General features: G+C 51.6%; 1 protein-coding gene and 1 long non-coding RNA gene across 2 annotated transcripts; both read right to left on the bottom strand.

Annotated features, from left to right (window-relative positions):
* Positions 1 to 580: 580 nt before the first annotated feature.
* Positions 581 to 8,534, bottom strand: LOC144138081 (uncharacterized). Its single transcript, XR_013315810.1, has 2 exons — positions 8,045 to 8,534; positions 581 to 1,457 (listed from the first exon to the last, which is right to left on the bottom strand). It is a non-coding gene; the product is annotated as an uncharacterized LOC144138081 (long non-coding RNA).
* LOC144138937 (uncharacterized) lies at positions 2,493 to 7,817 on the bottom strand. The gene is made up of 3 exons (XM_077671452.1): positions 7,765 to 7,817; positions 7,013 to 7,439; positions 2,493 to 4,006 (listed from the first exon to the last, which is right to left on the bottom strand). The coding sequence occupies exons 1-3, from the start codon at positions 7,815 to 7,817 to the stop codon at positions 3,689 to 3,691; spliced, it is 798 nt and encodes a 265-aa protein (XP_077527578.1). The 3' UTR covers positions 2,493 to 3,688.
* Positions 8,535 to 12,162: the final 3,628 nt, after the last annotated feature.

The raw sequence follows: 12,162 nt of genomic DNA, 5'->3' as shown, positions 1-12,162 counted from the left end.
TCCGACCCCCACTATAACAAGGGTACCCGCGTTGTTCTACGGCTTTTTTTTTTTGTGCACGCGCTCAACTCACGAGCCTACAATCTTCTCAGCAAAAATGACGCGACGTGTATTCTTGCTATCGCATAGCACGGAATCCACATAAATTAAGTTTGCCCATTACTGAGCCGAATCATGTCCACATTTACGATCGCTTTGGTGAGTTAAACAGCACTGACATTAAATAGCAACAAAAACACGCCTTTCACAAATTATCATAATCCCACTATAGTCATCCTAGTCTCACCCACTTCCCTAATAAACCGAAGGCTGGGGGAAACAACTGCAAAGTTGGCACACCAGACAATTTTTGCGTCGCAGCGAGCGTGTGCGTAACGCAGAAGCACTGTACCCTTAGCTCCGAAAGAAAAGGCAGAGACCACCCCCCCCCCCCAAGGTTTGTTTATTGAGTACGCACTCCTCACCGCAGGTGGTCCAAGTAGGACAGTCTTCATATAAAAGACAACAGAGATAACGTGACACATACAGGGGAAAATAAACTTTGTTCTACGTAAATCAGCATGAATTCGGATCCCGTAAATGTTTCCAACCAGACACTGTCTGTGGACAGACAGAACAACTTTATTTGGCCACAGCTGGGGCGATTAGGCCGGCGACGTCTTCTCCGTCGTCCGTCGGGCAGCAGGGCCCCTTTTCGGCAGGGGTTCGGTGCCTCCGGCCAAGCGGGCCAGGTCTTCTTGAATATGGGGGTTTGGGTCACGAATGGCGGCCTCCCAGCGCGCCTCGCTGGGGATAGTAAGGAGAATGGAATGGGATCCGTGCCTGGTTAGTGGGATGCTATCACAGGCCCATATGATATGGGATAAAGATGCGTGAGGGACTGAACAATATGGGCATTCGTCTATGTAGGTGTCGGGAAAGATCGCTTACATGATGGCAGGGGTGGGGAAGGAGCGGGTCTGTACCTGCCGATATATGACCGCCAAGGATCGGGATAGAGATGGGTGAGGAGGAGGAAAAATGGCACGCTCCAAGCGGTAATGGGCGAGGATGTCCCCGTATGTGTGCAGCCTGTCCCGTAGAGTGAATATCTCACTATCATTGGCGGCGCCATCGAGCCCTCGGTAGACCAAAGCTCAAGCAGCTTCGTGGGCCGCTGAGTTTCCCGGTAGCGCGGTATGGGCGGGAACCCAGACGAGAGTGAAAGAACGCGATCGAATGTTCTGTGCCTCCAACAGGACTGATAAAGTTGCTGGGGAAACTCTTGCGTAAAGGAAATTTAGGATGGCTCATTTAGAGTCACTGATTATAGTTGTTTCCAGCTGGGGACTGTGGGTTATAGAAACGCAATAGCGATCTCGTCTCCCGCCGTGGGGGATGTCGTAGATAAAGAGGCGGAAGCGAGCTGGACTTGTTTCGAGTCAACCACCGTGGCTACAGCAGCCGCTCTGGTAGGTCTGTGGAGAAAAAACATAAAGACATAGATTTCTGCAGAATATGGGGTAAGCATTTCGGGATTCTGATGCGGGGTGTTCTTGTTGATAGAAAAGATGAACACGGTAGAGGATCAATAAAGAAGCTTATTTGTAAGTAAAAACACACAAAAAAAAATCAACCGATTATGGCGTCTGCGTGACGCAAGGAGCTGAATGTCATTTAGAGTCATTATTGCAAAGACTGAATGGCATGGTACGTTTTAAGAGTATATAAAACAAACTGCTTTCCTGTAAACCCGCTTAATTTTGTCAATATTAAGTTTAGGGTAAGGGTGCCATGCTGCACTGGTGTATTCTATTTTAGGACATACAGAAGTATTTATCTGAGACCTTTTGCATTTGGATGGCCGTAATGCAGTTTCTGTCTTAGGCTAGTTCGCCGAGGCCAGGTGAACATATCTCGTGTACTTGCAGACTCCAAGATAAATTTATAATGGTCAAGGCCTAATATTTATAGCTATTACGAGCTAAGTACCGGAGCTATGTTAACTGTCGAGCTGCAGGCAAAATAGTAGACCAACAACATTGCATGTTTCACCTCAGAAAATACTTGCAGATAGGCTATGCCGCAAAACAATCTTTGGAAAAGCAGACAGAAGACCCCCTGCAGGAATCGCCCTCCACACACAAAGTTTTACGATCATGTAGTTCCCAAGCTATCTCGAAGCGAGATACGCCCAATTTAGATCGACACGCTATTGCTCCAGCAACCATAACACAACGTTATCTACTGCAGCAATAATAACACGCCCCCAGTTCCATGCGCAATTAAGTCACCTCCTCAAATCGGCAGGCAATTACATTTCAAAATATTGCACAAGATATCACAACTAACTGGATCCACATGTTTCATCGTATCATTCCTATGCACTCATGCCCCTCTATAGCTATACGCACATATACACACAAAAAAGGAAAGAAACAATCCAGCTATGAAACAATGTGGGAGCACTAGTGCGCGGCAGGTTCGCCACCACGTTAGAAACAATTTCCCTGTTTCCTTTCACAATTGGGGCGCAGCCGCAATGCTAATGCAGTAGCAGATGAAATTCTGTCCAACAGTGCAGCCATCGGCCAGCTCCAGCCCTCTCACAAAAAATGGTTACACACGTGACATTAGGTGCTTTTGTACACACCTTAAACACACTCAATTCCCCAAGCGAAAACGTCTCCACTGGCACACGTGCTGTTACATAAATGGTACGCCACATACGTTAAATTTTGCATATTCTTGCAGCGAAATTATCCCCGCAGTTACATCGGTTTCGCAGTGAAACCCTTGGCGACATTGTATGACCCTCGAGTGAGGGTTGACAGTATAAAGAGACAAATAAATAAATAAATAAATAAATAAATAAATAAATAAATAAATAAATAAATATCCACAAAAATACATTTCACTTATTCTTATCTTAACCCAATTATCAGTGTAGTCTCCCCAGATTCTTAAGATACCAATGACTTAACGAAACGAGTTCGCAGTCGTAAGAACATGCTGCACAACTGCTTAGCGCCTGCGCGCGTGTGCAACACAGCAGCACTATTCCTGGACGGAAAGAAAAGGAGACACCCCCAACAACGGAAACAGCGAAGCTATTGCCAATGACTGCGGACTAACAGCAGTGTATGTTTCACCTTACAAAACCCATTCATGATAGGCAATGCAGCAAACAAATCTGTGCGAAACCAATAGAGCAAAGACAACAACGAGACGATCAGCCCACCTAAAACATTTTTATCACCTGTTAGCCAGTAGCCAGATACGCTCCACGGAACTGTCCACGTTATTATGCTAGCAGCCATAACGCTAGCGTATCCACGGCAGCAATCGTAACACAGCTCCCGTTTTGTGTACAGCATCCCTATTTTTTAATTATTTCACGGGAGCGGAGACCGATCGGCATGTCAGCGCCTTATAACCGTGGCCACCTGCGAAATAGGCGAGAGTAACCAGCACGCGCAAGAAGCCCTCTCTCTTGTGGGCATAGTCTGCTATGCTGTTTCCTTGAGAGCACTCCCCCAGTGCTACCGCAGCAGGCCCAACTCCAGGATGGACATGCTGCTCGCTACGTACGAGAACCACATCGCGTTGCCGCCGCGGCCCCGCCTGGAGCCACCACCCCCATCTACGGGGCAGGTTTTACACATCGCCACCACATTGCAGGGGTCCGTAGCAAGAGGTCGACTCCACCCTAGGCCGTCCACCAAGAGGTGGCTGCCCTGCTGCAGGACGACGCTACCGGACTCTTGCAGGTGTACATGGATGGCTCCGTGCAACAGTCGACGAGCAGAGTCGGAGCCGTCTGCACGGCCCTGGAACTAGGCACCAGCCATGTGTGCAGCCGGCCCTTCCCTGCCTCATCCACCCACGCAGAGCTGGCGGGACTCCACTTGGCCGCGGATCTTCTTCTCAAGCAGGGCACCCAGGTCTGGGGTGCCATCATCCTGGCTGACTCACGGTCTGCCCTCCTCCGTCTGCGTGCTGCTGACCAGCCAGCTATCTGCATGGGCTACGTAGAGAGGTCGATGGCGGCCAAGCTTAAAGGCCAACTGCAACGAAAATTTACCTGCCCTAAATTCTGTTTCAATGCGTGGTATGCACACTAAAGTCTATTGTGTCCCAATTTTAAACTCCACAAACGCACAGTTTTTTTTATTAAGACCGTTCAAAAACACGCCACTTCAGCCGACGCACAATCTAGCGGGGTGTCGCCGGAACTTGTCGCTCCTGCAGCGAACTTCCGGATGTGACGTGCTAGTAAGGACTCCCGTGCAGCTGCCGTCTCTCCTCAGTAGCCCATTTCCGTGCGCCCTTAAGCGAGCGAGCAGTGTAATTCGTACCTCTAACTGGTGAGAGAAATGTTGCCAGCAGCGGCTAGTATTTTTTTTTTGACGGAAATGTTTGAAGTGATTCGATTCCGTACAGTGCGCCGTGTGCTTTCACGCGTTTCCGTAATGCGAGAAGCTGAAGAAGCTCTGGGTTGCCGATACATAAAGAGCATATTCGAAAAGTACCGGGGCCGCCGGTTAGCGAGTACGGCAGTAGCACGACGGCCGATTTCGTGGTCGCGACGGCGGCAGCAGGCTCTCGGTCGTGTCGACGAGCACGCGAAACGCGTGTACGGCCTACGCGGGACGATACGCTGTTAATGCGGCCGGCCGGTGCGCCGGCGCGCCAACGACTACGGCGGCTGTGCGGCGAACTGCAGGCTCGCAGCCGGGCGTCTCTACGAGTGCGTAATACGTAGAACGGCCGACGCGAGACGATACGCTGTTGTTGCGGCCAGTCGGTGCGTAGGCGCGCGAACGACTACGGCGGCTGGGTGGCGCACTGCAAGCTTGCGGCCGCGCGTCTCTACGAGTCCGTAATACGCTGAGCGGCCGACGCGAGACGATACGCTGTTGTCGCGGCCGGTCGGGGCGTGAACGACTACGGCAGATACCTGTGCAGCGCAGTGCATTATCGGCCGGTCGCCTAATCGAGGGCGCAAGTACGCCGACGCGAGGTGATACGCAATTGTCACTGTTATCGCGCCGGTCGGGGCACGAGCAAGTACAGCACACGGCGCACTGCACGGAATCGAATCACTTCAAACATTTCCGAAAAACAAAGAAATAAATACTAGCCGCTGTTGGAAACATTTCTCTATACAAAGGGGTCCACGTTTCGCAGCAACCCCTGGGAAACATGTAAGCTATACACAACAATAAACGGAACCGAAAAATAAAAAAAAACTCATTAACCAATGACAACACCGAGCTAATATTTGGAGTTCCAAGCCTAACAGACATTTAATAATCTAACCACAATGCCTTATAATATTCCGGCCTACGAATTATGTTGGCGTTCCGATAACGTAGACTTGTCGTGGCGGTCTAGCTCGGCATAGCTTCAGCGCAGTTACTCTCGGACTCCTTGCTTCGTGGCCAATAGCAGCGCTGATGCTTTCCTGTCAGGAGGTCGGACCCGCTGAATACTTCCGCCGTAGCCATACAGAACGCGAGGCTGCTCCTGGTCTCGGTAGAATCGCAGTTGTGGGGGAGGCGGCGGTGACTCGTGAATCTCCGGAGCAATGCCGCTACTTGTAGGCACTCGAGCGCCGCTGCGCGGGTCTCCCAGAAGTCTGAAACGACTGCGTCATTGGCACGCTCCCGCCCTAGTTTTGATTGCCGCGTCGGTGTCCTGGCAGCTTCACTCGTGGCTTGCGGCACCTCGTTGTCTTCTCCTTGTGTTCTTCCTCGTCTCCGCTCCGCCTCTCCCTGCCTTATTCTTCTGGTTTAAATTTTCTCTCCTTCCCGCCGCGGAACTCTTCGAATGATTGTGATGTCGATCTTATTGCGCGGCGCTCTTTCACTGGGCCACTTCTTTGGCGCGAAATTTGACTTCACGTCTTTGTCTTATTCTAAAGCACTTAGGGCCATTCCCTCTCAAACGATTACATTGATGTGTTATATCTATCCGTTCACGCACAACAATTCCCCATCGCGTGGCTACAAACGAACATACACACACAGAATGTAAAGACAATACAACTCCCAAACGTAACGCATGAACACAACTTCACGGCATGATTTCCACCACGTTTGAAACAATTTTGTTATGATCCCTGTCATCACTGGAGAACAGCCGCAACGGTAACACGGTACCAGATGAAACAGCGTCCAACATCTGTCACTTCCCGATCCGCCACTTCCACCCCAGAACAAAACATTGGTACACATGTGGCGTTAGCTGCCTATTGGGCACACACCCAAGACACATAATTTGCCGAACGAAGACGGCTCGACCTCCGTTCATGCTGTTGCGTATAGGGCAATGCGCTAAATTTAGCCCATTCCCGCAGCCAAAGCATTGTCACAGCTAGGATCGCTTTTAGGAGGGAAGTCGTACTTACAATAATGACCTACAGAAAACACCAGCCACAAATTTTTACCGTAAACACACTATCATCAGTCTAGACTCTCCCACATCCCTGAAACAGCAACGACGTGGCAGACAAATCCGCACTTACATGTGAACACTTATTCCGCGTCTCCGCATGTGTAACGCAGCTGCACTACCGTTAGCTCCGAAAGCAAAAACAGATATCCCCAACAATGTGAGCTGCCAAGGTATGGACAATGACAGCAGAACAACAATAGGTTCTGGTTGTCACGTGAACCGATGGTGAGGTTGTCTTTACCAGCTCAGAGCAATGGACACAGGGAAGCCGTTGACGGGTTTAACAACATACATTTAATGCACACTCAAAAACCCTAACGCAAAGCACTCAATAATTAAACTACACGCCAATGATACACACTCAAACCTCTAACAATCCCAAAACACAACTCAAATACAAACCCCTAACTTAACAGCTCAATATACAATTCAACTCAAAACCCAAAAGTCTCTACTATAAAGTCCTACACTATCAGTTCAAATACACTCCTTAATCAAGTTCTAGTTCCTTTCTCTCGTGTCACAACTCCCTAATTGTGTCCCTTACAACTGTGTCCCTACTGGACTGGCCTACCTCGCTGTCGTCGGCGCTGACGTGTCGCACCCGTTGCGTGACCGCGACTTGGTGGCAGCCGTCCTCGTCTCGCTTTGGTGCCGGCGTTCGATGCGCGAGGTCAATCCTTGGACGGCGTGGGCTCCGCGCGTCCTCACTTCTTTCCTCTGTGGCTACCCCCTGGTAGCCGCTCTCGCTCGAGGTCCTTGATACCGGTGTTCGACGCGCGTGGTCATCCCTTCTCCGGCGTTCTTCCTCGCTGGCTACCCCCAGGTAGCCGCTGCCGCTGGAGGTTCCACGTAGGCTCGGCCCGAACGTAGCCTTTCGGGGCCGTCGAGACGAACGTCGACGGAGCGTGGACGTCGGCCGCTGGTGCCCGACCGATGCCGCTGGGGCCACGAAGACACGGGTTCGAGGTGCACCTAGGATGACGGTGCCGATGCGAAGGCTCGGATGGTGTGGTCAATGGCCTGGCCGCGTCCCCCTGGCTCGTACCGTGAAGCTCACGTGCTCCGGCCGCCTCCTGGTTGTCTGCCTCCCGTTGTCTTGCCTCCCCCCTTCTCTTTGTGCGCCCCGCTTTTATACCCTCTGGGCTCTCTCGTGGCACACTCCCATTGGCTTCTTGCTTCTTCCCTGTCCTTATATGGTCAATACGCAACTTGTCCCATGCGCTGCCTTCCCTGATTGGCCGACCAGTGCGCTGCCACCTTTGCCCATGATTCCTCGGTGCGTCGGCGCTGGCGCTTGCTGATTGGCGCGCTCCTGGCGCGCACTTCAAATAGCCGTCCTTCGTTCTTTTTCCTTGTTTTCCTCGGTTTTCATTCATCCCCTCTCGGGGGGTGCCCTGACACATGACACTGGTTAACCGGACAAAAGACTTTCAGATTAGCTATTTTAAAAACAAAAATGAACAAATCCCACAAAGTTTAACCTGAGTGAAAAAATGGACAAATAGCTTCTGTAACTTGAAAATACAGCAACTTTCACCAATCCCAACACTTTCATTGGCCCTCCACGTAAGCGTCCCAAGCCGTAGGATTGGCTTCCCGTTACCGTTCGTCTTCTACTTGTCGAAACCATTCCTCGGCCTCGCGTTGTCGTTCCGCCTGGGTTTTTTCTCGCTTGAACTCCGGATGCGCTCGTCGGGCCCTCGCACATTCACGGTCACGCACACTTTCGCGTTCTTGCGGGGCTGGCCGCTCTTCGAGAGAGCGGAACCAGCGCGGCCTGCGGCTGCCGATTCCGAGGCTGGCGTTGTGCCGACTGCCGAGGGTAGTGTTTCAGCGGCTCCTGCGGTTGGCTCTGAGTATGGCGTGATGTGACGTCATCTCCTCTCCGGTGAAAGGGAGCGCCTGCGATATGCGTTCCGACCGACGCACCCTGCAGGAGAGGAGTGATATCTGCAAGCGATTACAAAGAGAGAGTGGGTAAAAGAGGTGGACGGTAAAGCAAAAAATCAAAGACAAATAGGCGGCTTATCTACAGAACAGAATATAAAGAACCAGCGGCTACAACAAGGCCGCCGCGCTCGGCCACTATCGCCTTGTCGCGCCGAGGCATCCACTTGTACGCTGGTAAGCGCTAGCACAAATTGTTTTTACGCTGCATGCCATGAAAGACGCAAAATCAAACCGTTCTGTTGTCCCCCAGTACAACCGTGAAGATGAGAGAGGCGCTTTCGTCTTCATTGGCGCTGCTTTTCAGGAGCGTGGGTGTAGAGCTTTCAACTCCGATCCGTGCCCATTTCTGTTTTTCGGGGTGCTGCAGCCGGAAGGCGCGGTAACTTTTGCACCGCCACACGCTTTTCTAACCGAAGCGGTGCTTTAATTTGCGGAGCGTTGCTGACCAATCAGGGACCGCCAAACATACCTTTTGACATTACACAGACGCGCAGGAAGCTCGAGCTGAAGCGACGCGCATTTTAAACAACCTCGGACCATCCTCCGGTACGTGGGACGCACATACACGATTACTATGTACGCCGACGAGCTATACACCTGCGTTGGTCAGTTTAGAGTATGTATTTGTGTGATACAAATTTTTATATTCACCTAGACGAATATAGGCAACCGAAGAATATAGAGCCGACGAATCAGGCAACCCTTGCTCGCACTCAGGGTACAGCTGTGAAAACGTCCAGGACTAACAATGCCATTTTTCAGCACTCTTTTCCCTTACTCTGACGCCGTAGAGAAGTTCCGCACCAGCAGATGCAACCAACATTTCTTGCTTCAGCATAGGCTTTTTAACCATAGCGTCGCTGTTCATTGCGAAGTATTGCTGACAGATCAGTGGCCGCCAAGCCCACCCTTTCATGTAGTGCAGACGTGAAGAACGCACGAGGATTGTCCCCGAGATACAGAAACACGCGTTTACGGCAAAATGTCAGATTGTGCCATCATGCGGTCTACTAGACAGGTTGGTTTTCGGTCCGCAGTTTGAAATATCAAGAAATTGCCGAGCGCTGGCATGAGCGGGGCGACTACCGCCCAGCGTCCCCTGCGGACGTTTGCAGATGTGCAGGACGCTTGTAGACTAGCTCCGAGATCACAAGAAGGCTGTGCAAAATGGAATGGCTCATTGTCCTAAGGGCCCAGCGGCGCTCATCCTCCATGGTTCAGGTCGGAGAGTGTGAATTGGTGGGGTGCCTTTTTCTTTCTAACCGTAGCCGATAATTAAGGCCGCCTTGGCTGATGCACGCCAGTTCTACTGCTCAATTATTAGTGGTGCTAACAAGCCACCTGTGCGTAGCTGTTCTCGCGTACGGACCCGACGCGTGAGTTTCGGCAGCAGCGAAACCAGCCGCAATTTTGCGATAGAGCTAAAGCGTTTCAATCAATTGCGTTGATTTGTTCACCTAGCATTCCTTACCGACCACGCACCACAGAGCACACCACTCGATGTAACGCAGATGCTCTGGACGGCGATGGTGAACTTCGTTTTGCGCCATCATTCGGTTCAAAGGATTCCTTTTATTTTCATAAGAAAAAGCGTACTTAGATGCAAAAAATTGTTCACTTTGAAAGTTCGCTCCATAGCAGCACATTTCCTCCACGACGTCTGGTCTTGTTCTGCTTAGCAATCAGGAGAGTTTCATTGGCTCTACGAGCATTCTCTTCAAGTGCAATCCTGGTTTGCTTGAATTTCTCCGCAGAAGTGGTGGAACATTCTACTGAAGAATCACCGTCCCATTTCCAAGCAGATATGCCAACGGATGCAGTAAAACCATGGTCTTCCTTAAATTCCTGAAACTTTTCATGGACTTCGGTTTTGCTGAAGTCGGGATGAAGATGCTCGAAGTGGCACAACACGCTTCTCATAAAATCCCTGGCAAATTCGTCATGCCCAAGGATGGTAAACATGAACTCGTCACCTCCGATATGCCCCGCAACCACTTTTTCACAATACGTTTGAGTGGACACAACTTCTCTGATCATCTTCCCCACGCAGCGAAGAATCACATCCGCCTCCAAATGTGTCAGTTTGCTGTTGAGTTTCTTGAAGTTATCGAGGTCCATGAAGGCGACTGAAATGGGTGAGTTCAGGAGCAGAGCTGTGAAATACAAAGAGGCACTCTGTACTTCGTAGGCACGGCTTGTGAGGAGCGTGCTTTTGTAGTTCTCCACTGCGATCCATTTCTCCAATTCGAGCTCCCGCAGTCGCAGAGCGAGCTCCCGTAAAACACGGCACACTCTCTTTCGCTGCAGCTGACTCCAGGTTGACGTCGGCGACATGACTATTATCAAAGCGCCGTAATCGCCGACGAGGTAGCAATGATGTGTCCTGAGCGATGAGCTTGAATCGACAGGCGGTACCTTGTGTTCCTTGATGGTAGGGTTGTAATTGCCAATTATGGCACTGGGACTACTGCGGCACAGAACGTTGCACCACAGTTCTTCTGTGACGTGTTCCAGGTTGCACGGTTCGTTGCCTTGCGCTTTGATAGTAGTACCGGCCATCATCCAGTGCGGCCAGCCACCGTCATTTTTAGTCAGAAATCGAGCGTACAAGGTTTCTCCACGATCGAAGATCACAGCCAGAATCCTGACGAAGATTTCCAGGCACTCCTGGGTTGTCGTGCCATCTCTGAATTCTTCTACGATACTTTCCAGGGATCGGGGACGATTGCGACGGCTGCGTCGCTGGCGCTGCTTCTGGTGTGGTGCAGCGCTTCGAAAACACTCCAGGGCGTTTCGGAGACGAGCGGCGAACATGACCGAGGAATACCAAATTGAACCAAGCAGCAATGTCCAACATGCAGCTTGACTGTGGTGGGCTGGTATTTATACAACCAACAAACACCGCTGCCAACGGTGGCGTCCAATCAAATTCAGCGGTGCTTGGTTACCAGATAAGAGAGAAAGAGAGAGAGAGAGAGTGAGATAGAGTGAAGACTTTATTTAGTGGCCCGGTAATTTTACAGACGGTCGGCAGCCGAATCCAGCTTGGATCCGACAGCAGCGTCCATGGCCTGAATGAGGTGAATGCGGAGGTGTGCCTCGCTGAAGCCCCGGAGGACCCGCACGGATCCCCAACAACGGATGCAGTATGGCACTTCCAGAAGACTAAGCGAGGATTACATGCAGCCCATGGCCAACTGAGTCGGCGCAAGAGAAGACGGCGTGGGCATCCGGCAGCAGCTTCGGGTGCAGCGGCTAGGCTTCACGTCGTGGCCGAAGACCCGCAGATTTTCGACATGTGGCACACGGACACACTTCAGTCGGCTGTGCCACCGTATATGCTCACTGTCGAAGTCTGCGGGCGTCCCATCTCCATGGAGCTGGACACGGGGGCCAGTGTCAGACATGGCCGAGAAAGCCTTCAAGCGCACCTTCCCTGGCATGTCCGTCGAAGCGTCGGTCGTCATGCTGCGCAGCTACTCCGGACAACTCGTCCAGGTCGAGGATGAAGCCGAGGTCAGCGTTCGCCTTGGCGACAGGCAGGGAACCCTGCCCCTGTACCTGACCAAAGGGCCGTGACCGATGCTGCTGGGCCGGAACTGGATCCAGGCATTGGGCGTGCGGCTGCCGGAGTACGAGGTAGCAGTGCATGCGGTGGAAGACGTCCCGAGCCTCCTGACCAAGTTCAAGGCCCTGTTCAAGCCCGGGTTGGGCACTATCACCGGCACAGCAGCAAGCATTCATGTGCTAGAGAGAGCCCGGTCCCGGTTT

Source organism: Haemaphysalis longicornis, unplaced genomic scaffold (genome assembly GCF_048455015.1).
Source record: "Haemaphysalis longicornis isolate Haplotype H1 unplaced genomic scaffold, Haemaphysalis longicornis Haplotype H1 scaffold_5, whole genome shotgun sequence".
NCBI classification, from domain to species: domain Eukaryota; kingdom Metazoa; phylum Arthropoda; class Arachnida; order Ixodida; family Ixodidae; genus Haemaphysalis; species Haemaphysalis longicornis.
The sequence above is the reverse complement of the archived record's forward strand: the minus strand, read 5'-3'. Positions and strand labels throughout refer to the sequence as shown.

Coding starts and splice junctions, on each gene's coding strand:
- LOC144138937 (XM_077671452.1), bottom strand. CDS start 7,817: ATGAATGAAAACCGAGGAAAACAAGGAAAAAGAACGAAGGACGGCTAT. Junction 7,440..7,764: donor ACGAAGGACGGCTATTTGAA/GTGCGCGCCAGG, acceptor ACACCATCCGAG/CCTTCGCATCGGCACCGTCA. Junction 4,007..7,012: donor TCAGCGCCGACGACAGCGAG/GTAGGCCAGTCC, acceptor CTCTCTACGTAG/CCCATGCAGATAGCTGGCTG.